The 27,375-nt window shown below is 44.0% G+C and overlaps 1 protein-coding gene across 1 annotated transcript in view; it reads right to left on the bottom strand.

Annotated features, from left to right (window-relative positions):
• Positions 1-699: 699 nt before the first annotated feature.
• LOC311147599 (dysbindin-like) overlaps positions 700-27,375 on the bottom strand; it is a gene marked incomplete at its 3' end in the record, with an annotated part of 53,223 nt that continues 26,547 nt past the window's right edge. Inside the window, exons 2-4 of the mRNA XM_084184338.1 lie at positions 10,565-10,714; positions 10,235-10,378; positions 700-911 (exon numbers count right to left, since the gene is read on the bottom strand). Of these exons, the coding sequence (XP_084040464.1) occupies positions 700-911; positions 10,235-10,378; positions 10,565-10,714 (506 nt within the window). The remainder of the gene's footprint in view (positions 912-10,234; positions 10,379-10,564; positions 10,715-27,375) is intronic.

Genomic DNA, 27,375 nt, shown 5'->3' with positions numbered 1-27,375 from the left:
CCTTTCAACTGTTACATGAAGGTTGGTAAATACCTTGACTGAGAACAAATTAAACTAAACTGCTTAAGACTACCACTAACTGAACCCAATCATGCAGCAAAGAGACTCATCATGTATCAGTGTGTTAGAATTCAGTGTTTAAATAGCAGCATTAAGGAATGGATAGCATTGGATCCAGGATGTAGTCTCTCAATGTTCACAGGTTCTTATGTGAGACAGACATCTGGACCAGTCTTAATTTCTCCCTCTGACAATGATATTCTGTGTATGATAAATATGGCAAACACAATATTGACACCTTGATCATGATTAAACAAAATATGAGTATAATGCTCTGAAGCAACAGAAAAAACTGCTGTGAAAACTGAGTGTTCAGTACAATAGTGCTAAGTTGAAATAATGAGACGTCATCAATAAGTATTTTTCATAGTTACGCAAGAAATCAATTAACCCATAACAACACACCAAACCACTACAAGGGGTGTCCATGCTAGGGGTTTCCCACAGGATAGTGCAGGGGTGTCCACAGGGTAACATGGAAAGAGACAGTGATGGTACTGTATATGTATGAATCTCTGAGTTAGTCTGTTTACCCTTTCTTTGTTGTCATTGACAACAGTCAGAACAGCTGATTGACTTGTGTCTCTACGATGAAGGACCGGACAGGTTTCTCTCTTCATCGGTCTCTTCGTCTTTCATTCAGGGCACGGAGGTCAGCAGGAGGGTGTCGGCGTGCACCTCCTCTTCATCGGATTGGACCACATTGTCGGTTCCGCCCCCGCTGGTGTCACTCGAACCAGAGGAGGTGGAGGACATACGAGATTTTGACCCCCAGCGACCGTCGATATGCGGACAAATTGGCACACGCTCCCTGTAGACAACCTCTTTGCTCTCGTCTTCATCGTCTACCTCTGGTGTGGGCGAGAGGAGCAGACAGGATATATGAGTAGGAAGGAATAACAAAAGGAACAAACATGACACTGAGGTTCAAGGCATAGAGTGAGGGAAAAAAGTATTTGATCCCCTACTGATTTTGTACGTTTGCCCACTGACAAAGACATGATCAGTCTATAATTTTAATGGTAGGTTTACTTGAACAGTGAGAGACAGAATAACAACAACAAAATCCAGAAAAACGCATGTCAAAAATGTTATAAATTGATATGCATTTTAATGAGGGAAATAAGTATTTGACCCCTCTGCAAAACATGACTTAGTACTTGGTGGCAAAACCCTTGTTGGCAATCACAGAGGTCAGACATTTCTTGTAGTTGGGCACCAGGTATGCACACATCTCAGCAGGGATTTTGTCCCACTCCTCTTTGCTGATCTTCTCCAAGTCATTAAGGTTTCGAGGCTGACGTTTGGCAACTCGAACCTTCAGCTCCCTCCACAGATTTTCTATGGGATTAAGGTCTGGAGACTGGCTAGGCCACTCCAGGACCTTAATGTGCTTCTTCTTGAGCCACTCCTTTGTTGCCTTGGCCGTGTGTTTTGGGTCATTGTCATGCTGGAATACCCATCCACTACCCATTTTCAATGCCCTGGCTGAGGGAAGGAGGTTCTCACCCAAGATTTGACGGTACATGGCCCCGTCCATCGTCCCTTTGATGCGGTGAAGTTGTACTGTCCCCTTAGCAGAAAAATACCCCCAAAGCATAATGTTTCCACCTCCATGTTTGACGTGGGGATGGTGTTCTTGGGGTCATAGGCAGCATTCTTCCTCCTCCAAACACGACGAGTTGAGTTGATGCCAAAGAGCTCGATTTTGGTCTCATCTGACCACAACACTTTCACCCAGTTCTCCTCTGAAACATTCAGATGTTCATTGGCAAACTTCAGACGGGCCTGTATATGTGCTTTCTTGAGCAGGGGGACCTTGCGGGCGCTGCAGGATTTCAGTCCTTCACGGCGTAGTGTGTTACCAATTGTTTTCTTGGTGACTATGGTCCCAGCTGCCTTGAGATCATTGACAAGATCCTCCCGTGTAGTTCTGGGCTGATTCCTCACCGTTCTTATGATCATTGCAACTCCACGAGGTGAGATCTTGCATGGAGCCCCAGGCCGAAGGAGATTGACAGTTATTTTGTGTTTCTTCCATTTGCGAATAATCGCACCAACTGTTGTCACCTTCTCACCAAGCTGCTTGGCGATGGTCTTGTAGCCCATTCCAGCCTTGTTTAGGTCTACAATCTTGTCCCTGACATCCTTGAAGAGCTCTTTGATCTTGGCCATGGTGTCTTTTATACAGGTAACAAGCTGAGATTAGGAGCACTCCCTTTAAGAGTGTGCTCCTAATTCCAGCTCGTTACCTATATCAAAGACACCTGGGAGCCAGAAATCTTTCTGATTGAGAGGGGGTCAAATACTTATTTCCCTCATTATAATGCAAATCAATTTATAACATTTTTGACATGCCTTTTTCTGAATTTGTTTGTTGTTATTCTGTCTCTCACTGTTCAAATAAACCTACCATTAAAATTATAGACTGATCATTTCTTTGTCAGTGGGCAAATGTACAAAATCAGCAGGGGATCAAATACTTTTTTCCCTCACTGTAGAAATGGAATGAAAAAGACTGCAATTACCACTGATAGAAATTTGTTTCAAGCCAGACAGCCCTTGTTGGGGTCATTTGAAATATAATTTACAGTTTACCATCCTTTCTCAGTACCTCATCATTTTCTCAGTATTGTGGAAACAGGATGTCCTCAGTTACACTGCCATGATGTTTGAGATTGAAAGTGTTGATGCTGTAATTAAATAAACTGGTGGAAAGGACTGTTGAGCTAAACCCCTTGGTGATAGGTGGGGCAAACCACATGCTTTCAAGTGAGCATTCCTCAATTGTTTGCAATGAGTTTCAAACAGGTATGATGGGTTAACCCAGTAATGACAGTAATATTGTCCTAATACAGGCCTGGGCAACTCCAGTCCTCGGGGGCCTGATTGGTGTCACACTTTTTCCCCATCCCTAGCAAACACAGCTGATTTAAACTGATTGCATTTTTAACTGAAGATCATGATTAGTTGATTATTGGAGTCAGGTGGGTTAGCTGGGGCTGGGGCATCCCTAACAGTAGCCAACTAAACTTCAACGGAGTTGAGCGGCGACTAGTGTGGGCAGACTGGAGCTCCGACATCACATAAAATGAAGTTATCAAGAACTATGGATTTCAGCACCCAAAGAGGAGCACACAATTACACAGGACAAAACCGAAAGATTTACACCCATCTCCTCCCTTAAGAAATCAGTGTCCTGACAAAGCATTGGGAGAAACTGAGAGTCTCTCGATACACCTCATCCCCTTCTATTACCACAGTAATCTGATACCAGGGTAAATAAATGCCAAGGTAAATACCAGGGTAAACGCCCGGATAAACAAGTAAACTAAATGCTTCTGAAAACAGAATCCCTACATATTTTCCCTACATCAGTTTGCATGAAAGAGAAACAACAACCCTTTCTGTGTGGTGCCGTCAGTTCACACGCACATAATACACAGCAGTTTCATTCTTCTAGCTTTGGTTTTGCCTTTTAAATGTGATACGGCACCATTTAGATTGTGCCAAGTCTCTGGCTGAGGATAGATCAGTGTTGGCAGCAAAGAAGAGAGTTATGTAAGGCTGTGTTAATAACACAGGCATCACAATTCAGATATTTTTTCCACTAATTGGTCTTTTGACCAATCACATCAGATTTTTTTCAGAGCTGATCTGATTTGTCAAAAGACCAATTAGTGAAGAAAAAACCCCATCAGAATTGGGCTGACTGTCTAAACGCAGTCTAAGAGGCCAGGGGTGAGTTGATAAACCTTTAGGGTCACAATGACAGGTGGATCAGAAAAACCAGAGCGATAATGAGGTTCCCCTCTAGAACAACTGTAACAGGAGTATTCAACTCTTACCCTATGTGGTAGGGAGCCTGCTGGTTTTAACTGCACCCACCTGCTGTCCCAGGTCTAAATCAGTCCCTGATTAGAGGAGAACAATGAAAAAACATAGTGGAACTGGCTGGTCCAGCGTTGGTTTGAGGGAGCTATACACTACCAAAGAACCACTAGACAAGAACCACCACTAAAAGCACTAGAACCACTAAGTCTATACACTCAAGCAATACTTCCCGACTCCGGTCCTCGAGTACCCCCATAAATACACATTTTGATTGTAGCCCCGGACAAGGACACCTGATTCAACTTGTCAATTAATCATCAAGCCCTCAATGAGTTGAATCAGGTGAGTTTGTCTGGGGCTACAACAAAAATGTGTGCTGTTGGGGTTACTTGAGGGCTGGAGTTGGAAAACGCTGCACTCAAGTACAGAATAGCTCTAGATTCTAGTTCAGAGGAGGTGTAGTGTAATATAGCACATCCCATCAACTGGATGAGTCACTATTTATAGTTCGGTGGAAATTATCCAACCATTATGTAGGTTGGTGGAAATCCCCATCGGCTGAGGATGAGGGGACTGCATTAGATAGATGTGTAAAAATTATGTTGAATAATAATAAGCGACATTCTATCAATCTGACTATTATGTGAATGCTATATGCCCATAACCGTATCCAGTGGGTATAGCCAAGGTTGCGAGCCTTGCGTCACCCCTCGGAATACTATAAGATGCATGTGTCTAGGTTTACCGTTATGCCATTATTAAAAGGCTAAGGAACAAAGAGCTAATATCTTGCAATCAAAGTCCTAGCATTAAATGATTGAGCTAACCTTAGCTCAGAGATGCACAGTTAGAGACCGAGCATAAATGCTATATATATATTGTGAATAACATTTTCCATTAAACAATTTACTCAGAAATGTGAGGACTACGGTTCGTATCGTTTAAAAGTAATCCGATTTATTACAGTTATGCGTTAAGAATACAATTAACAAATGGTACATACGAGAAATCTTCACGATAAAAAGAATACAAAATATCCTATGTCTTAACAGCATAGAAAATTCATCTCTATGATATACAAACGTAAATCAGGAGATCGGTTTACCAATGACTCCATGATCAATGTTTAAACCCAGCTTTTATTCTTCCAAGAGCGCCAAATCCCAGTATCCCATCGTTTGATTAACATCACTTTGCATGGCCCAAAACATTAAAACAAAAGGCATAAAACTTCACACACATTCTCTAATCTAATCACCACACCTCAACACTGTATGATGAGAGCACACCCTTGTGTCGTTCTACTTCTCTGTAACAATAAATCCATAGCACTTACAGTACAATGAAACATATCAAAATTCATAGCTATTCATGCACTCTTGAAACAATACAAACCAGTATGGCAAAGCTGTCAACATTTTTGTCCTCAAAAATGTATTTATATTTATACCGTGCATTTGGAAGGTATTCAGACCCCAATGACTTTTTCCACATTTTGTTACTTTACAGCCTTTTCCCCCTCATCAATCTACACACAATACCCCATAATGACAAAGCAAAAACAGGTTTTTAGAAACTTTTGCAGATGTATTAAAAAACCAAAATTGAAATATGACATTTACATAAATATTCAGACCATTTACTCAGTACTTTGTTGAAGCACCTTTGTTAGCAATTACAGCCTTGAGTCCTCTTGGGTATGACGCTACAAGCTTGAAACACCTGTAATTGGGGAGTTTCTCCCATTCTTCTCTGCAGATCCTCTCAAGCTCTGTCAGGTTGGATGGGGAGCGTCGGTGCACAGCTATTTTCAGGTATCTCCAGAGATGTTCGATTGGGTTCAAGTCCGGGCTCTGGCTGGGCCACTCAAGGACTTTCAGAGACTTGTTCTGAAGCCACTCCTGCGTTGTCTTGGCTGTGTGCTTAGGGTCGTTGTCCTGTTGGAATGTGAACCAGTTTGAGGTCCTGAGAGCTCTGGAGCAGGTTTTTATCAAGGATCTCTCTGTACTTTGCTCCATTCATCTTTCCCTCAATCCTGAATAGTCTCCCAGTCCCTGCCGCTGAAAAACATGCCCACAGCATGATGCTGCCACCACCATGCTTCACCATAGGGATGGTGCCAGGTTTCCTCCAGATGTGACGCTTGGCATTCAGGCCAAACAGTTCAATCTTAGTATCATCAGACCAGAGAATATTTTTTCTCATGGTCTGAGTCCTTTAGGTGTCTTTTGGCAAACTCCAAGCTGGCTGTCATGTATGTTACTGAGGAGTGTCTTCCGTTTGGCCACACTACCATAAAGGCCTGATTGGTGGAGTGCTGCAGAGATGGTTATCCTTCTGGAAGGTTCTTGGTCACCTCCCTGACCAAGGCCCTTCTCCCCCGATTGCTCAGTTTGGCCAGGCGGCCAGCTCTAGAAAGAGTCTTGGTGATTCCATACTTCTTCCATTTATGATGGATGCCACTGTGTTCTTGGGGACCTTTAATGCTGCATAAATGTTTTGGTACCCTTCCACAGATCTGTGCCTCGACACAATCCTGTCTCTGAGTCCTACGGACAATTCCTTCAACTTCATGGCTTGGTTTTTGCTCTGACATGTACTGTCGACTGTGGGACCTCATGTAGACAGGTGTGTGCCTTTACAAATCATTTCCAATCATTTGAATTTACCACAGGTGGACTCCAATCAAGTTGTAGAAACATCTCAAGGATGATCAATAGAAACATGATGAACCTGAGCTCAATATCGAGTCTCATAGCAAAGGGTCTGAATACTTATGTAAATAAGGCATTTATTTAGCAAAATTCTCTAAAAACCTGTTTTCGCATTGATGATAAAAATAAATAATTTAATTCATTTTAGAATAAATTGTAACCACCTTGTTTAAGAAAGGGCGATGCTTTGAACAAAGTTTCATTCCAGAAACTGTGTAGTTGTAATCTGTATAAAGGAAAAAATGAAATTCTTTGAATGAAGGATGAGCCTTTTTTAATAATCTAAGTTCAAGTTTAAGTACAACTTATGTATGAGTGAAGCTTTTGTGAGAGGTTTAATCCTTTAATATTTAATATTTCAGCTCCCCAAACTCATATTCATTATATAAATAGGCACGTTTAATTTTGTCTGGCTTTGCATTCCAAATAAAGTGACATATTTGTGGCTCAAATGATTTAGAAAATGAGTCGACTGGAGTAAGCAACGCCATTAGTAAGTAAGCAAACTGTGTTAGGACCAAAGAGTTAATCAATGTGATTTTTCCAACTGTCTATTGCTAACCTTCTATTGAAATTGGTTGTGCTAAATTCATTTATATTTTTTGAGATATCAATACCAAGTATGTATACTTCACTATCAGCCCATTTTATTGGTAAAAGAAAAAAGCTTGAGTCATGGGCATATGTTGACACTTTTGTTTTTAACCCCTGGATTTCTAACCCCTAGATGTTCTTGTTGGATCTGATTTTAATAGCAAGCATTTTGATGGCCATAATAAATAGATATGGAGACAACGGACAGCCTTGCTTTGATCCTATTGACAGCTCCATACTATCTGAGAAGTAACCATTATTTACTATTTTACACCTGGGAATGCTATACAAAACTTTAACCCCATTGTATAAGAGATTCCCCAAAATTAAAATAGTCCAGGCATTTATATATAAATTCTAGTCATACTTTATCAAAAGCCTTTTACAAATCTGCTATGAAGACCATGCCAATGTTCTATTGTTTCATGTAATTGTGGGATATTATCTCCAATATATCATCCATGTGAAAAACCTGTCTGATCAATATCTGGTAAAACCTTTTTAATTCTATGTGATATGCATTTCGCCAGGTTTTTTGCATCACAACATTGAAGTGTAAGAGGCCTTTATACTTACCACCAAGGTCCTGTTTCAGGAGTAATGGCATACCATCAAACACTGGTGGTTTGCCAGACTGAAAGGGTTTCATTGCCTCAAGAAGTTCCTCCTCTTGTAAGTTGGCCTTCACAGGTCTTTCTGTACATTTGTTAATTTTACATTATTTTATTAGGAAATAAATCTTACAGTTAACGTCATTCAGTGGAGATGGAGGAGACTGAAAAGAAAATGTACACTTAAAATATTTTGCTTCCTCTTTCAAAATATAATTTGGTGAATCATGGATGACTCCGTCATTTGTAATGAGTTTCTGTAAATTATTTCCATGTTGAAGTTTCAAGAAAAATGTAGTGCATTTTTCACCATTTTACATCCAATTCACTTAGTTTTTGTAATAAATGACACTTGATTGTTCTTGAATAAGTTCCTCCAATTATTTTTGTTTTTCTTCTAACTTATTTTGTGCCTCTATAGCACAGTTATTATTGCTATCTACCTGCACTGTTATTTCCTCTATTTCCTTTATTAGTCTAATCCCTTTTGACCTAAACTGCTTTTGTTTGAATTAGTATTGTATTGAATGGCCTCTAAAGGTACATTTGAAAGTGTCCCATACAATAAGGGTAGCTGGACACACCTACTCATTCAAGGGTTTTTCTTTATTTAAAAAAAAAAATTCATTGTAGAATAATATTAAAGTCATCAAAACTATGAAATAACACATATGGAGTAATGTAGCAACCAAAAAAGTGTTAAACAAATCAAAATATATTTTATATTTGAGATTCTTCAAATAGCCACCCTTTGCCTTGATGACAGCTTTGCACACTCTTGGCATTCTCTTATTTAATAGTTTTGATGTTTTCACTATTATTCTACAATGTAGAAAATAGTAAAAATAAAGAAAAACCCTTGAATGAGTAAGTGTGTCCAAACTTCTGACTGGTAGTGTATTTCCGTTGTTGTCAATATAATAGATAATAGATCATCTTACTATGTCCTCCCGAGTGGCGCAGTGGTCTAAGGCACTGCATAGCAGTGATAGCTGTGCCACTAGAGATCCTGGTTCGAATCCAGGCTCTGTCATAGCTGGTCGCGACCGGGAGACCCATGTGGCGGCGCACAATTGGCCCAGCGTCGTCCAAGGTAGGGGAGGGAATGACCGGCAGGGATGTAGCTCAGTTGGTAGAGCATGGTGTTTGCAACGCCAGGGTTGTGGGTTCGATTCCCACGGGGGGTATAAAATAAAAAAAAGAACTAACTGTAAGTCGCTCTGGATAAGAGCGTCTGCTAACTGACTAAAATGTAATAACCTTTGCTTTTAGTCCTCATTGCCACCAATCATTCTTCAAGAAAATGTAACCTGATGGGTATTACCATTGGAATAATTTGATCTGGCAATTTCACCTGACTAAGGGTGATTTATCTTTTTAACAATCATTCCGTACAACTGAAAAAAATAAAAAATAATCCTTGATTACCATGGCAAATCTACAATGGCAATGAAGCCTTCCCTATACATTGTATGAATGGAAAATGCATTGTGTAGGAATAACTTTTCATTTCCAATTTATATAATCCATCAATGATTTTACTTTGTCTGAATCGAATATGGCCATTTCTTATCAAGATGGAAAGATGAAATATTCCTGAACTGTACACATTTGACATTTGAAACTAAATCGTGATTGTGTTGTATTTTGAATGAAATTATATTGTATTCTAATAAAGTGATTTAAAGTTGCACAAATTATATTATAATTATTACACGTTTTTATCACGTTCATGGTTAGGCTGTTAGTCAGAGTAACATTTCCTATGTTATATGGATAGTGGAGATTATATCTTTACAATGTGATAACTCTCAATAGTGAACCTTTATATGTTCTTAAAGTACTACAAGACCAGTAGGCCTACTGTGACATAGAAACAATGTCTGAATTGGAAATAAATGTGGTAGGGAGACTAATTCGTTATCTTAACCTAAGAAACAGATGCACAATAAATTCATTTGACTTCGTGAAAATATTTTTGGGTGACCTAACTTGCTTATCATTTTTTCATGTGGTTTCTTGATTCACAGACTCCATGGATGATGTCCTCTTCCTAAATATTTGGTCACATGATTCATTTTGTGTATGGTTTCCTAAACAAGGGGTGGCTCAACTAACCCTTTGGTTCAACTTACCCCACTCTGCCCTGGTTTTATAGCAAGCCAGGGGAATTCCTTGATCAAGCTTGTTTCAAAATATGGTATTTTTTTAAATAATTTTCATCCATCCTCCTCAAATTCACAAGCCTAAAGCTGCCACTGCTCTAGTTCCTTTCTAGAAGGAGTTTATTTCCACTCTAGAATGGCTAATTGTAAAGAAAATGTGTCCACACTTTAACCTTACTTTGAGAAGCAAACCTGGTAAGTAGTGGTAAGGAAGAGTCTGTTATTTCTGGGGAGGCCAGGAGGGTGACATAGATACCTGGTAAAGGGGAGGCCAGTGGGCCGTCGTCGTCCCCAGAGTTGAGGAACACATCCAGAGCTTCCTGGTCAGAGATGTCCATGAGGTCCAGCTGTTCCAGCATATCCACGTTCACCTCCATAGAGGAGATACTGCCCATAGGAGCTGTATGGACAACACAACACACTCAGATTCAGGCTGTATATTAACTTATTATGATTAAGTCCATTATGAGCTGTTTATTTGGACTGTAATGTATATTCTAATTAATCCATATATTACATAATAGAGGCCTATCCTGTGTGTGTGTGATTTGTGCATGTGAAGATGTGTGTATTGAGCATCTCTCACGTTTCCTGCAGTCAATGTGCAGGTGGGCCGAGGACAGGAGGAAGTCCTTATCGTGCTGATACACCTCCTCAAAGAAGCGCTGTCTCTCCCTCAGCTTCAGATGCTGGGCTGAGTCATTGTCCAACACCCTCTGAGAGTTGTCTGTCTCCGCTAGCAACCAAAACAGAACACATACAGCCCAAATGTCAATCAAACTCCTCAACAGGTATATGTTGTATAGGTTGACATTTATATTATCAGGCCAACAGAGGGATAAAAAACAATACCATTTTCAGCCATGCCATCGGACGCATTTGGTTTTGGATGTATAGATTACAGTTGAAGTCGGAAGTTTACATACACTTAAGTTGGAGTCATTAAAACTTGTTTTTCAACCACTCCACAAATGTATTGTTAACAAACTTTAGTTTTGGCAAGTCGGTTAGGACATCTACTTTGTGCATGACACAAGTAATTTTTCCAACAATTGTTTACAGACAGATTATTTCACTTATAATTCACTGTATCACAATTCCAGTGGGTCAGAAGTTTACATACACTAAGTTGCCTGTGCCTTTAAACAGCTTGGAAAATTCCGGGAAATTATGTCATGGCTTTAGAAGCTTCTGATAGGCTAATCTACATAATTTGAGTCAATTGGAGGTGTACCTGTGGATGTATTTCAAGGCCTACCTTCAAACTCAGTGCCTCTTTGCTTGACATCATGTGAAAATCTAAAGAAATCAGCCAAGACCTTAGAAAGAAAATGGTAGAAGTCTGGTTCATCCTTGGGAGCAATTTCCAAACGCCTGACGGTACCACCTTCATCTGTACAAACAATAGTATGCAAGTATAAACACCATGGGACCACACAGCCATCATACCGCTCAGGAAGGAGACACGTTCCCTCTCCTAGAGATGAACGTACTTTGGTGCGAAAAGTGCAAATCAATCCCAGAACAACAGCAAAGGACCTTGTGAAGATGCTGGAGGAAACAGGTACAAAAGTATCTATGTCCACAGTAAAACGAGTCCTATATCGACATAACCTGAAAGGCCGCTCAGCAAGGAAGAAGCCACTGCTCCAAAACCAAAATAAAAAGCCAGACTACGGTTTGCAACTGCAATTGGGGACAAAGATCGTAGTTTTTGGAGAAATGTCCTCTGGTCTGATGAAACAAAAATAGAACTGTTTGGCCATAATGACCATCGTTATGTTTGGAGGAAAAAGGGGGAAGCTTGCCAGCCGAAGAACACCATCCAAACCGTGAAGCACGGTGGTGGCAGCATCATGCTGTGGGGGTGCTTTGCTGCAGGAGGGACTGGTGCACTTCACAAAATAGATGGCATCATGATTAAGGAAAATAATGTGGACATATTGAAGCAACATCTCAAGACATCAAAGTTGTGGCAAAATGGCTTAAGGACAACTGTTACGGTCCGGCACTGTTGTTCCTGTCCCCGCTTGTTTTCCTTTTCCTTTTTCCCCTGTGTGTGTTGTCTGTGTCTGTCTCCTCCCGCTGTGCAGCCCAGTCAGAGGATCTAGGTCAGGGGGCGTGGCCATTCTCTCTCCTGCTCAGTTACATCCAGCTGCAGCTCATTGTCACCAATCAACCAGCAGTTATCTACCCGGGCTGGCCACCTCTCCAGCGCCAGTTCGTTCCTACACCACCTGTGGTAACTTGGCTCCGTACAGCAATCTCAGTTTAGTTGTTACCCTCTCAGCATTATAGTTGTCTCTGCCACGTTTGTAACTTGTCTCTCCTTCGACCAGATCCCGTCTGTTCCTGCTGCCTGCCTGCCTGCCACTCCCACGCCGCAACCTGCTCATCTGTGGTCTGATATCCTCGTCATCCAGCTCTCAGTGCTACTGGCTCTCCACCCCACTCAGCTCCTACCCCGGTCTGAAGCTGCTCCACCCTGAACTGCTTCTCTCTGCTAAAACACGCTGAATAAACAACATCTTAATTCACCCTCTTTGTCCGTGTGTCCGTCTCTGCGCCTGAGTCCCCACCTAGCCTAACAGAACGAACTGGCCAAACATGGACTCAGCAGAGATGCCACATGAAACAACGGGTGATGGCGTACAACGCGCCCTCCATTCACAGGGAATGTTATTGGGACAACACGACCAACTCATCCGGTCTCTATTGGATAACAACCAGCGGTTGTTGGATCAAGTATCTCAGCTCACCTCTCAGGTAGCTAACCTGGTAACACTCACTACTCTTCCTCCCTCTGCTTCTCCTCCGCCTGTTCCTCCTACAGTTGCTCCAGGCTCGGCTTCCGCTCCTGCCCTGCGGGAACCCCCTACAACCTCACCCGAACCTTTCACCGGGGACCTGAACAAATGCCGTGGTTTCCTGCTTCAGTGCCGCTTGGTGTTCCAACAGAAGCCCCTGTCTTTCTCCACGGAATCCTCAAAGGTACATTACGCTCTGGGGTTACTGAGGGGCAAAGCTTTGATTTGGGCAGAATCGGCTTGTTCTACTCAGCAGATTGCCAGCCTGTCGTTTGACGATTTTTCCTCTCAATTGAAAATTGTGTTTGATCACCCGGACCATGCCGGGACCGCCACAAAGAGACTGTTGAAGCTACGACAGGGCACGGGTAGCGTGGCTGAATACGCCATTGATTTTTGGACCTTGGCAGCCGATTCCAAGTGGAATGACAAAGCTCTTCAGGGAGCGTTTGTTAACGGTTTGAGTGACACGATTAAGGATGAACTAGCTGTTCGTGATGAGCCTGCTAACCTTCATCTTCTCGTTTCCCTTGCTACACGAATAGACAACAGGCTACGGGAGAGGAGACAGGAGAGGGGCGGTCGGGTCCGCACCGCAGGCGGGGCCCCCTCGCTTTCTGCAACCCGAGCAACACCACCACTCGGACACCGCCCACACACCTCAGCGGATCCCTCCACGGAACTAGACGAGCCCATGCAGCTGGGCCGTGCTCGTCTGTCCCCTGCCGAAAAGGAACGGCGCATGCGGGCTGGGGAGTGCGTGTACTGTGGGGACCGCACTCATTTCCTGGTTAACTGTCCGGTTCGCCCAAAAGACAAAGCTCGCAGGTAAAAGTGGGCGTACTTGCGAGCGCTACACCTGACTCAATGCCCACAGCACCCCGTCTAGTTATCCCAGCTACAGTCCAGTTCAGGAATCTGTCTCTCCCATTAGCTGCTCTCATTGACTCTGGTGCTGAGGATAGTTTCCTTGACGTTAACCTGGTCACTCAGGCTGAGATCCCTGTTAAGCCCCTGCCTAAGCCTATAACAGTAACCGCTATTGACGGCCATCAGTTTGCCAACATCACCCACCAAACTGTCCCCGTTTCTCTCATGCTGTCCGGCAATCACAAAGAAACCATCCAGTTTAAAGTAGTCTCCTCCTCGGCCTCCCCTCTGATCCTCGGTTTCCCTTGGCTTAGCCTTCACAACCCCCATATTGACTGGCAAAACCACAAAATACACAGTTGGAGCACTCACTGCCATTCTGCTTGCCTTGGGTCGGCTATTCCGCCCTCTGTAGGTTCCCCTGCTTCCCCTGTCAAACCCCCAGACCTCTCTTCAGTCCCTAAAGAGTACCTGGACCTGGCCGAGGTATTCAGTAAGTCCAAAGCACTTTCACTACCACCTCATAGGCCATACGATTGCGCTATTGAGTTACTGCCTGGAGCCCCTTTGCCGTCCAGTCGGCTTTTCAATCTGTCCCGTACTGAGAGAGAAGCTATGGAAACCTACATAGGCGACTCCCTAGTCTCTGGCATCATTCGTCCCTCATCTTCCGCTGTTGGTGCTGGGTTCTTTTTTGTAGAGAAGACGGACAAAACATTACGCCCCTGCATTGACTACAGAGGACTAAATAACATCACAGTCAGAAATACGTACCCCCTGCCTCTCATCAACTCAGCATTTGAACCCCTTCATGGTGCCACCGTGTTTACCAAACTCGACCTGCGTAACGCTTACCACCTCGTTAGGATCAGGCAGGGAGACGAATGGAAAACTGCGTTCAATACCCCTCTCGGACACTTTGAATACCTAGTCATGCCATTCGGTCTCACTAACGCCCCAGCAGTGTTTCAGGCCATGGTTAACGATGTGTTGAGGGATTTTCTACACCGTTTTGTGTTTGTCTATTTGGATGACATTCTAATATTCTCTAAGTCACAGGATGAACACGTCTCCCACGTCCGTCTGGTTCTCCAACGCCTCATGGAAAATAAACTGTATGTGAAAGCAGAAAAATGTGAGTTCCACCGGCAGTCCGTCCCCTTTTTGGGTTTTATTATCGAGCGGGGACAAGTGTCACCAGACCCTGACAAAATCAGAGCGGTTGCGGAGTGGCCCACACCCACGTCTCGGAAACAGCTACAACGCTTCCTGGGCTTCGCCAACTTCTATCGCCGCTTCATCAGGGGTTTCAGCCGAGTGGTTGCCCCCCTGACCAAGCTCACCTCCCCAAAGGTGCCATTCCTGTGGACGCCTGAGGCCGAGTCAGCCGTGAGTACACTGAAGGAACTGTTCTCCACCTCCCCTGTTCTTATTCATCCAGACACTAGTTTGCAGTTTATTGTGGAAGTGGACGCCTCTGATTCGGGGGTGGGGGCTGTCCTGTCACAACGTTCCCCCACGGACCAGAAGCTCCATCCTGTGGCCTTTTTCTCCAGGAGACTGACCCCTGCTGAGAAGAACTACGACGTGGGTAACCGGGAGTTGCTTGCTGTCAAGTTGGCATTGGAGGAGTGGAGGCACTGGCTAGACGGAGCAGAGCAACCCTTCATAGTCTGGACAGACCACAAGAACCTGGCTTACATCCAGTCATCCAAGAGGCTAAACTCCCGTCAGGCCAGATGGGCTCTGTTCTTCAGCAGGTTCAAGTTTATTTTAACATATCGTCCTGGCACACGTAATGTCAAGCCTGATGCTCTCTCTCGCCAGTTTACAGACAATGAAGACTCCAGCAATCCTGAACCTGTTCTGCCCGCTTCCTGTTTGGTGGCGGCTGTTCACTGGGAAATCGAGTCCCTCGTCCGATCGGCACAAGAGTCGGAACCTGGACCGGCCGATGGCCCCCCCGACCTTCTCTATGTTCCCGCAGCCGTGCGGCCGCAAGTGCTCAACTGGATCCACACCTCGCGCTTCTCCTGCCACCCTGGTATGAACCGTACACTGTCGCTACTGAAGAGGCACTTTTGGTGGCCATCCGTCGAGGCTGACGTCCGGGAATACGTGGCGGCCTGTTCCATCTGTGCCCAAAATAAGGCTTCCCACCGGGCTCCTTTGGGCCTGCTGCGGCCTCTCCCAGTCCCGAGTCGTCCTTGGTCTCACGTGGCCTTGGACTTCGTCACTGGACTTCCTATGTCTGAAGGTAATGACACCATACTCACCATCGTGGACAGATTCTCTAAATCTGCCCATTTTGTTGCATTACCAAAATTACCGTCTGCCAGTGAGACAGCCGACCTCTTTGTCCTACATGTATTCCGTCCCCATGGAATACCTGTGGACATAGTGTCCGATAGAGGCCCACAGTTCATTTCTCGGGTATGGAAGGAGTTTTGTTCTGCTCTGGGTGCCTCTGTCAGTCTCTCATCAGGTTTTCATCCCCAGTCCAATGGCCAGACTGAGAGGACCAATCAGGACCTGGAGGCTGCTCTACGCTGTGTGACATCCCAGAACCCGTCCACCTGGGCCAAACACCTCCCGTGGGTCGAATATGCCCACAATTCCCTAACCTCATCTGCCACCGGCCTCTCACCATTTGAGGCGGCTTTGGGGTACCAACCGCCATTGTTCCCGTCTCAGGAAAGGGAGTTAGCCGTCCCGTCAGTTCAGGATAACCTTCGTCGCTGCCGCAAGGTGTGGGTGGACACCCGTGAGGCCCTTCTACGGACAGCAGAGCGTAACAAGAGAGTGGCGGACAGGCACAGGGTAGTCGCTCCCCAGTTCCAGCCTGGTCAGCGAGTCTGGCTCTCCTCCAGCAACATCCCTCTGCGCACTGACTCCCGTAAGCTGTCGCCCCGGTATTTGGGTCCTTTCGAGATCGACTCCATCATCAACCCTTCGGCTGTTCGGTTGAAGCTTCCCCAGGCCATGAGAGTCCATCCTACATTTCACGTGTCCCAGCTGAAGCTGGTCTCCTCCAGCCCTTTGTGTCCGCCTGTGGATCCCCCTCCGCCACCGCGTATTATTGACGACCATCCAGCCTACACGGTGCGGAGACTGCTGGACGTCCGGAGGCGTGGTAGAGGGCTTCAGTACCTGGTGGACTGGGAGGGATACGGTCCCGAGGAGAGGTCCTGGATTCCCCGGCGGTTTATACTGGACCCGCAGCTGGTGGCTGACTTCCATAGGGACCACCCTGACAAGCCGGGTGGGTCGCCGGGTGGCGCCCGTTGAGGGGGGGTACTGTTACGGTCCGGCACTGTTGTTCCTGTCCCCGCTTGTTTTCCTTTTCCTTTTTTCCCTGTGTGTGTTGTCTGTGTCTGTCTCCTCCCGCTGTGCAGCCCAGTCAGAGGATCTAGGTCAGGGGGCGTGGCCATTCTCTCTCCTGCTCAGTTACATCCAGCTGCAGCTCATTGTCACCAATCAACCAGCAGTTATCTACCCGGGCTGGCCACCTCTCCAGCGCCAGTTCGTTCCTACACCACCTGTGGTAACTTGGCTCCGTACAGCAATCTCAGTTTAGTTGTTACCCTCTCAGCATTATAGTTGTCTCTGCCACGTTTGTAACCTGTCTCTCCTTCGACCAGATCCCGTCTGTTCCTGCTGCCTGCCTGCCTGCCACTCCCACGCCGCAACCTGCTCATCTGTTGTCTGATATCCTCGTCATCCAGCTCTCAGTGCTACTGGCTCTCCACCCCACTCAGCTCCTACCCCGGTCTGAAGCTGCTCCACCCTGAACTGCTTCTCTCTGCCAAAACACGCTGAATAAACAACATCTTAATTCACCCTCTTTGTCCGTGTGTCCGTCTCTGCGCCTGAGTCCCCACCTAGCCTAACAACAACAAAGTCAAGGTATTGGAGTGGCCATCACAAAGCCCTGACCTCAATCCTATAGAAAATGTGTGGGCAGAACTGAAAATGTGTGTGCAAGCAAGGAGGCCTACAAACCTGACTCAGTTACACCAGCTCTGTCAGGAGGAATGGCCCAAAATTCACCCAACTTGTTGTGGGAAGCTTGTGGAAGGCTACCCGAAATGTTTGACCCAAGTTAAACAATTTAAAGGCAATGCTACCAAATTCTAATTGTGTGTATGTAAACTTCTGACCCACTGGGTATGTGATGAAAGAAATAAAAGCTGAAATGTATCATTCTTTTTACTATTATTCTGACATTTCACATTCTTAAAATAAAGTGCCGATCCTAACTGACCTAAGACAGGGAAGTTTTACTAGGATTAAATGTCAGGAATTGTGAAAAACTGAGTTTAAATGTATTTGGCTAAGGTGTATGTAAACTTCCGACTTCAACTGTATATACAGTCAGAATTGAAGGAATAATGGATCAAATCAAATCAAATCAAATTTTATTGGCCACATGCGCCGAATACAACAGGTGCAGACATTACAGTGAAATGCTTACTTACAGCCCTTAACCAACAGTGCATTTATTTTTAGCAAAAAAGTAAAAATAAAACATCAACAAAAAAAGTGTTGAGAAAAAAAGAGCAGAAGTAAAATAAAATAACAGTAGGGAGGCTATATATACAGGGGGGTACCGGTGCAGAGTCAATGTGCGGGGGCACCGGCTAGTTGAGGTAGTTGAATTAATATGTACATGTGGGTAGAGTTAAAGTGACTATGCATAAATAATTAACAGAGTAGCAGCAGCGTCAAAGGATGGGGTGGGGGGGCAGTGCAAATAGTCCGGGTAGCCATGATTAGCTGTTCAGGAGCCTTATGGCTTGGGGGTAGAAGCTGTTGAGAAGTCTTTTGGACCTAGACTTGGCACTCCGGTACCGCTTGCCGTGCGGTAGCAGAGAGAACAGTCTATGACTAGGGTGGCTGGAGTCTTTGACAATTTTGAGGGCCTTCATCTGACACCGCCTGGTATAGAGGTCCTGGATGGCAGGAAGCTTTGCCCCACCCTCTGTAGTGCCTTGCGGTCGGAGGCAAGCAGTTGCCATACCAGGCGGTGATGCAACCAGTCAGGATGCTCTCGATGGTGCAGCTGTAGAATTTTTTGAGGATCTGAGGACCCATGCCAAATCTTTTCAGTCTCCTGAGGGGTAATAGGCTTTGTCGTGCCCTCTTCACGACTGTCTTGGTGTGTTTTGACCATGATAGTTCGTTGGTGATGTGGACACCAAGGAACTTGAAGCTCTCAACCTGTTCCACTACAGCCCCGTCGATGAGAATGGGGGCGTGCTCAGTCCTCTTTTTTTTCCTGTAGTCCACAATCATCTCCTTTGTCTTGGTCACGTTGAGGGAGAGGTTGTTATCCTGGCACCACACGGCCAGGTCTCTGACCTCCTCCCTATAGGCTGTCTCATCGTTGTCAGTGATCAGGCCTACCACTGTTGTGTCGTCGGCAAACTTAATGATGGTGTTGGAGTCGTGCCTGGCCATGCAGTCATGGGTGAACAGGGAGTACAGGAGGGGACTGAGCACGCACCCCTGAAGGGCCCCCGTGTTGAGGATCAGTGTGGCAGATGTGTTGTTACCTACCCTTACCATCTGGGGGCGGCCCATCAGGAAGTCCAGGATCCAGTTGCAGAGGGAGGTGTTTAGTCCCAGGATCCTTAGCTTAGTGATGAGCTTTGAGGGCACTATGGTGTTGAACGCTGAGCTATAGTCAATGAATAGCATTCTCACGTAGGTGTTCCTCTTGTCCAGGTGGGAAAGGGCAGTGTGGAGTGCAATAGAGATTGCATCATCTGTGGATCTGTTGGGGCGGTATGCAAATTGGAGTGGGTCTGGGTTTCTGGGATAATGCTGTTGACGTGAGCCATGACCAGCCTTTCAAAGCACTTCATGGCTACAGACGTCAGTGCTACGGGTCGGTAGTCATTTAGGCAGGTTATCTTAGAGTCCTTGGGCACGGGGACTATGGTAGTCTGCTTGAAACATGTTGGTATTACAGACTCAGTCAGGAACATGTTGAAAATGTCAGTGAAGACACTTGCCAGTTGGTCAGCACATGCTCGGAGTACACGTCCTGGTAATCCGTCTGGCCCTGCGGCCTTGTGAATGTTGACCTGCTTAAAAGTCTTACTCACATCGGCTATGGAGAGCGTGATCACATAGTCATCCGGAACAGCTGGTGCTCTCATGCATGCTTCAGTGTTGCTTGCCTCGAAGCGAGCATAGAAGTGGTTTAGCTCGTCTGGTAGGCTTGTGTCACTGGGCAGCTCGCGGCTGTGCTTCCCTTTGTAGTCTGTAATAGTTTTCAAGCCCTGCCACATCCGACGAGCGTCAGAGCCAGTGTAGTACGATTCAATATTAGTCCTGTATTGACTCTTTGCCTGTTTGATGGTTCGTCGGAGGTCATAGCGGGATTTCTTATAAGCGTCCGGGTTAGAGTCCCGTTCCTTGAAAGCGGCAGCTCTACCCTTTAGCTCAGTGCGGATGTTTCCTGTAATCCATGGCTTCTGGTTGGGGTATGTACGTACGGTCACTATGGGGACGACATCATCGATGCACTTATTGATGAAGCCAGTGACTGATGTGGTGTACTCCTCAATGCTGTCTGAAGAATCCCGGAACATGTTCCAGTCTGTGCTAGCAAAACAGTCCTGTAGCTTAGCATCTGCGTCATCTGACCACTTTTTTTATTAACCGAGTCACTGGTGCTTCCTGCTTTAGTTTTTGCTTATAAGCAGGAATCAGGAGGATAGAGTTATGGTCAGATTTGCCAAATGGAGGGCGAGGGAGAACTTTGTATGCGTCTCTGTGTGTGGAGTAAAGGTGGTCTAGAGTTTCTTTCCCTCTGGTTGCACATTTAACATGCTGGTAGAAATTAGGTAGAACGGATTTAAGTTTCCCTGCATTAAAGTCCCCGGCCACTAGAGCGCTGCATCTGGATGAGCGTTTTCCTGTTGATTTATGGCGTTATACAGCTCATTCAGTGCAATCTTAATGCCAGCATTGGTTTGTGGTGGTAAATAGACAGCTATGAAAAATATAGATGAAAACTCTCTTGGTAAATAGTGTGGTCTACAGCTTATCATAAGATACTCTACCTCAGGCGAGCAAAACCTCGAGACTTCCTTAGTATTTGATTTTGTGCACCAGCTGTTGTTTACAAATATACACAGACCGCCACCCCTTGTCTTACCGGAGTCAGCCATTCTATCCTGCCGATGTAGCGTATAGCCCTCTAGCTGTATGTTATCCATGTCGTCGTTCAGCCACGACTCGGTGAAACATAAGATATTACAGTTTTTAATGTCCCGTTGGTAGGATAACCGTAATCTTAGGTCATCCAATTTGTTCTCCAATGATTGAAGATTGGCTAATAGGATTAATGGGAGCGGCAGTTTACTCGCTCGCCGTCGGATCCTTACAAGGCATCCCGACCTACGTCCACGATATCTCCGTCTCTTCCACATGCGAATGACGGGGATTTGGGCCTTGTCGGGTGTCTGTAGGATATCCTTCGCGGCTGCCTCGTTGAAGAAAAAATCTTCGTCCAATACGAGGTGAGTAATCGCTGTCCTGATATCCAGAAGCTCTTTTTGGTTATAAGAGACGATGGCAGAAACATTATGTACAAAATAAATTACAAATAACGCGGAAAAACACTCATAATAGTACAATTGGTTAGAGGGCTGTAAAACAGCAGCCATCTTCTCCGGCGCTAAATACAGGGAAATTCATGAGGGAAACCTGTTTCAGCCATCCAGAGATTTGAGACTGGGACGGAGGTTCACCTTCCAGCAGGACAATGATCCCAAGCATACTGCTAAAGCAACACTCGAGTGATTTAAGGAGAAACATTTAAATGTCTTGGAATGGCCTACTCAAAGCCCAGACCTCAATATGACAAAGATTGCTGTACACCAGCGGAACCCATCCAACTTGAAGGAGCTGGAGCAGTTTTGCCTTGAAGAATGGGCGAAAATCCCAGTGGCTAGATGTGCCAAGCTTATAGAGACATACCCCAGAGACTTGCAGCTGTAATTGCTGCAAAAGGTGGCTCTACAAAGTATTGACTTTGAGGGGGTGAATAGTTATTCACGCTCAAGTTTTCTGTTTTTTTTGTCTTATTTCTTTTTTGTTTCACAATAAACAATATTTTGCATCTTCAAAGTGATAGGCATGTTGTGTAGATCAAATAATACAAACCCCCCCAAAAAATCAATTTTAATTCCAGGTTGTAAGGCAACAAAATAGGAAAAATGCCAAGGGGGGTGAATATTTCACAAGCCACTGTATTCCATTCACCCAGCTCAATGTAACATCGATAGGTTTAGGCTACTACATGATACTCTAATTTTCCCTATACCCATCATGAGGTTGCTACAACCTAGCCTATGAATGAAAGTTTACAACGTACAGTAGGTACACAGGTCGAAATATTTTTTATTTTATAGAAACATTTTAGTAATCAAGGTGACATTCAATACCGTCTTGCACACTCTTGCCTGAACCTAGCTGACCTAGGGTGTAATCATTAGTCCAACAGTGGCAAACAAGGGTTTCTATTCAACAAATTCAGGTATGTTTATCCCCGTTTCATCCATTTTTTGAATTTTTTTCAACAGAATCGGCGGAATGAATACAGCCCTGATCACACGCAAACACAGTTCACTTTCATAGCATGAATTTGAATATGCCTCATCTAAACGTACACTCTTCAAAGTTCTTTGCCCTCGTCTCTTACGTAAGATGGCCGGGCCAGACAAGGTTCCACAGATAGATACTCCTCACAAAGCCTGGGCATGACATTCAGGGCCAGTTCACTCAAGGGCAATTAGACTGAGTCAGGCTCTGAGTATGGGAACTAATTGTTGAACTTACCATTAATGATTATGTAAATGTTACGACTCATCAGCCATGTGGTGCCCAACTTCGGAGGGAGCTGGAATGCAGTTGAAGTGTTTGGGAAACTGCTTTAAACTATGTAAGTTCTTAGATGTGTGTTCAATGTGTGTTTGTTGATGCCTCTCCTTAAAAGGGCAGGATTGGATGAGATTGAGGGAGAAAGGTTAATAAGCCATGGGGAGGGCGGGGATTCTAAGATGACATATGGAATTGTTTTAAGATGGTCATAGTATGGATAATTTAGCTATTTGATTTGGAATTGTATGACCCCTTTAGGTATCCCAACAAAATGTATGAAACAGATTTGATCAAATATTGAATTTGGCCTTTACTACTATAGCATTGAAAAACACATTAAGAAAATACAGTCAAAAAATCAATCAGAAGGAACAAGGTTGTGAAGTGTTTGTCCTATATCTAGGAGATATAAGAAAGCTCAGGAAATATATATATATATATATATACACTACCGTTCAAAAGTTTGGGGTCACTTAGAAATGTCCTTGTTTTCGAAAGAAAAGCAATTTTTTTGTCCATTAAAATAACATCAAATTGATCAGAAATACAGTGTTGACAATGTTAATGTTCTAAATGGCTATTCTAGCTGGAAGCGGCTGATTTTTAATGGAATATCTACATAGGTGTACAGAGGCCCATTATCAGCATTATTGGGATGTTGATCTTCTAGGCAGAGTTGCAAAGAAAAAGCCATATCTCAGACTGGCCAATAAAAAGAAAAGATTAAGATGGGCAATCTGAGATATGTTTTTTCTTTGCAACTCTGCCTAGAAGGTCAGCATCCCGGAGTCGCCTCTTCACTGTTGACGTTGAGACTGGTGTTTTGTGGGTACTATTTAATGAAGCTGCCAGTTGAGGATCTGTGAGGTGCCTGTTTCTCAAACTAGACACTCTAATGCATTTGTCCACTTGCTCAGTTGTGCACTGGGGCCTCCCACTCCTCTTTCTATTCTGGTTAGAGCCAGTTTGCGCTGTTCTGTGAAGGGAGTAGTACACAGCGTAGTATGAGATCTTCAGTTTCTTGGCAATTTCTCGCATCAGAACAAGAATAGACTGACGAGTTTCAAAAGAAAGTTATTTGTTTCTGGCCATTTTGAGCCTGTAAACAAACGAACCCACAATTGCTGATGCTCCAGATACTCAACTAGTCTCAAGAAGGCCAGTTTTATTGCTTATTTAATCAACACAACAGTTTTCAGCTGTGCTAACATAATTTCAAAAGGGTTTTCTAATGATCAATTAGCCTTTTAAAATAATAAACTTGGATTAGCAAACTGATATAACATCTTTTGATACAGTATTTGTTAATGTCTTTAAACTCATGAGCTGTATGTGGGAGAGAGGGCAAGGACACGCCAGGTGTTATTGATGTCACTGGTGGGTGATAGAAGGTCGGTGTGCCAAGATAGATTGGGGGCCACTGGTGCTAATCTTGGAAGGAGTACGTGATGGAATGGCTAGAGTGCCACACGATACCATGTAGAGGGATCCTATTGTAGGAGATGAGTGACACTCAATAATGGTTGGCAACTGTTGGATGGAAGTAGCTCGGGAGTCATTACATAAACTGAGAGATTCTTCTATGTAAGTCATTCGGATGACAAGAGGTGACGCCCGTGCCGCTTGTGACACGAATCCAGTACTGTAACCATTAAATAACTCTGAATCAACTCTCCATCTAAGTGTTCGACTACTCTCTTGCATCCTGAACTTCTCGATACCAGAAAACTCATCATAACACAAACACAACGTGCCATTGGAACACAGGACTGATGGTTGCTAATAATGGGAGTCTGTACGCCTATGTAGATATTCAATTAAAACTGTGCCGTTTCCAGCTACAGTGAGGAAAAAAAGTATTTGATCCCTGCTGATTTGTAGGTTTGACCAGTGACAAAGAAATGATCAGAAAAACGCATGTCAAAAATGTTATAAATTGATTTGCATTTTAATGAGGGAAATAAGTATTTGACCCCTCTGCAAAACATGACTTAGTACTTCGTGGCAAAACCCTTGTTGGCAATCACAGAGGTCAGATGTTTCTTGTAGTTGGCCACCAGGTTTGCACACATCTCAGGAGGGATTTGTCCCACTCCTCTTTGCAGATCTTCTCCAAGTCATTAAGGTTTCGAGGCTGACGTTTGGCAACTCGAACCTTCAGCTCCCTCCACAGATTTTCTATGGGATTAAGGTCTGGAGACTGGCTAGGCTACTCCAGGACCTTAATGTGCTTCTTCTTGAGCCACTCCTTTGTTGCCTTGGTCGTGTGTTTTGGGTCATTGTCATGCTGTAATACCCATCCACGACCCATTTTCAATGCCCTGGCTGAGGCAAGGAGGTTCTCACCCAAGATTTGACGGTACATGGCCCCGTCCATCGTCCCTTTGATGTGGTGAAGTTGTACTGTCCCCTTAGCAGAAAAACACCCCTAAAGCATAATGTTTCCACCTCCATGTTTGATGGTGGGGATGGTGTTCTTGGGGTCATAGGCAGCATTCCTCCTCCTCCAAACACAGCAAGTTGAGTTGATGCCAAAGAGCTCGATTTTGGTCTCATCTGACCACAACACTTTCACCCAGTTCTCCTCTGAATCATTCAGATGTCCATTGGCAAACTTCAGACGGGCATGTGCTTTCTTGAGCAGGGGGACTTTGCGGGCGCTGAAGGATTTCAGTCCTTCACGGCGTAGTGTGTTACCAATTGTTTTCTTGGTGACTATGGTCCCAGCTGCCTTGAGATCATTGACAAGATCCTCCCGTGTAGTTCTGGGCTGATTCCTCACCGTTCACATGATCATTGCAACTCCACGAGGTGAGATCTTGCATGGAGCTCCAGGCCGAGGGAGATTGACAGTTATTTTGTGTTTCTTCCATTTGCGATTAATCGCACCAACTGTTGTCACCTTCTCACCAAGCTGCTTGGCGATGGTCTTGTAGCCCATTCCAGCCTTGTGTAGGTCTACAATCTTGTCCCTGACATCCTTGGAGAGCTCTTTGGTCTTGGCCATGGTGGAGACTTTGGAATCTGATTGATTGATTGCTTCTGTGGACAGGTGTCTTTTATACAGGTAACAAGCTGAGATTAGGAGCACTCCCTTTAAGAGTGTGCTCCTAATCTCAGCTCGTTACCTGTATAAAAGACACCTGAGAGCCAGAAATCTTTCTGATTGAGAGGTGGTCAAATACTTATTTACCTCATTAAAATGCAAATCAATTCATAACATTTTTGACATGTGTTTTTCTGGATGTTATTCTGTCTCTCACTGTTCAAATAAACCTACCATTAAAATTATAGACTGATCATTTCTTTGTCAGTGGGCAAACGTACAAAATCAGCAGGGGATCAAATACTTTTTTCCCTCACTGTACAACAGCCATTTACAACATTAACAATGTCTACACTGTATTTCTGATCAATTGGATGTTATTTAAATGGACAAAAAAAAATGCTTTTCTTCGAAAACAAGGACATTTCTAAGTGACCCCAAACTTTTGAACGGTAATGTATATATATATATATATATATATATATATATATATATATATACAGTACCAGTCAAAAGTTTGGGGTTACTTAGAAATGTCCTTGTTTTCGAAAGAAATGCCATTTTTTTGTCCACACCTACTCATTCAAGGGTTTTTCTTTATTTTTACTCTTTTTTAAAATGTTAGAATAATAGTGAAGACATCAAAACTATGAAATAACACATGGAATCATGTAGTAACCGAAAAAGTGTTAAAGAAATCAAAATATATGTTATATTTGAGATTCTTCAAATAGCCACCCTTTGCCTTGATGACAGCTTTTTACACATATTTAACCCCTCTTTTGGGTAGGCACAAAACTACCTCCATACTTCCATTCAATCCCGTGATACTTGTTGGGATCGTAGAGCAAAACGGAGAACATGGTCTCATGGTCTGATGAACACTGCTGTAGCTCATAGGCAGATGCGATGGATTGAGACGCAGCCCATGCAACAACAAAAAAAGATATCTCTAGCTTAAATTGACAGATTGTTTTAATATGTTACTAAATTGACGCACCAGGTTTTAAGTGGCTGTTGAAAAAAAGAGAAAGAGAGAGAGGGAAAGAAATAGAACAGGCAGAGAGGTAGGAGGAAGGGGAGATGGAAGGCAAAAAATAAAGAATGTGGGTTTTTTGTGGGGGGGTGAGAGCCCCGCGGCATCTGTGTCCTGAGATATGCCGTGAATCTCTGACACGCTGTCTTATACAACTGTCGAAAATAATAAGCCACTAACAATTGCCTGGTTATACAATAACAAGTCCTGGTGGCTTTTCTTCAAAGCACTCCGTTTCCACTGGGTTAGTTATTGTGTTGACTGTTGAATTTGGGTACTCACATAAACCAAATATGCCTTTAATGGAGGTTCCCATTCTACTTTTGTGATTGTGTCATGCTATTACTTTCATCCCCCAAACTCTACTTATTAAGGTAATTTCATGTTTACATTATTTTCCTAATCTGCAGAGACCAGATGATGAGGTCAGAATACTGCAGCCATGCCAGAGTTCTGTGAGTGTGTGTTCTGTGACTAACATATACAGTGGGGAAAAAAAGTATTTAGTCAGCCACCAATTGTGCAAGTTCTCCCACTTAAAAAGATGAGAGAGGCCTTTAATTTTCATCATAGGTACACGTCAACTATGACAGACAAAATAAGAAAAAAAAATCCAGAAAATCACATTGTAGGATTTTTTATGAATTTATTTGCAAATTATGGTGGAAAATAAGTATTTGGTCAATAACAAAAGTTTCTCAATACTTTGTTATATACCCTTTGTTGGCAATGACACAGGTCAA

Source organism: Coregonus lavaretus (genome assembly GCF_964263955.1).
Source record: "Coregonus lavaretus genome assembly, chromosome: 20".
In the NCBI taxonomy this organism is placed as follows: domain Eukaryota; kingdom Metazoa; phylum Chordata; class Actinopteri; order Salmoniformes; family Salmonidae; genus Coregonus; species Coregonus lavaretus.
The sequence above is the reverse complement of the archived record's forward strand: the minus strand, read 5'-3'. Positions and strand labels throughout refer to the sequence as shown.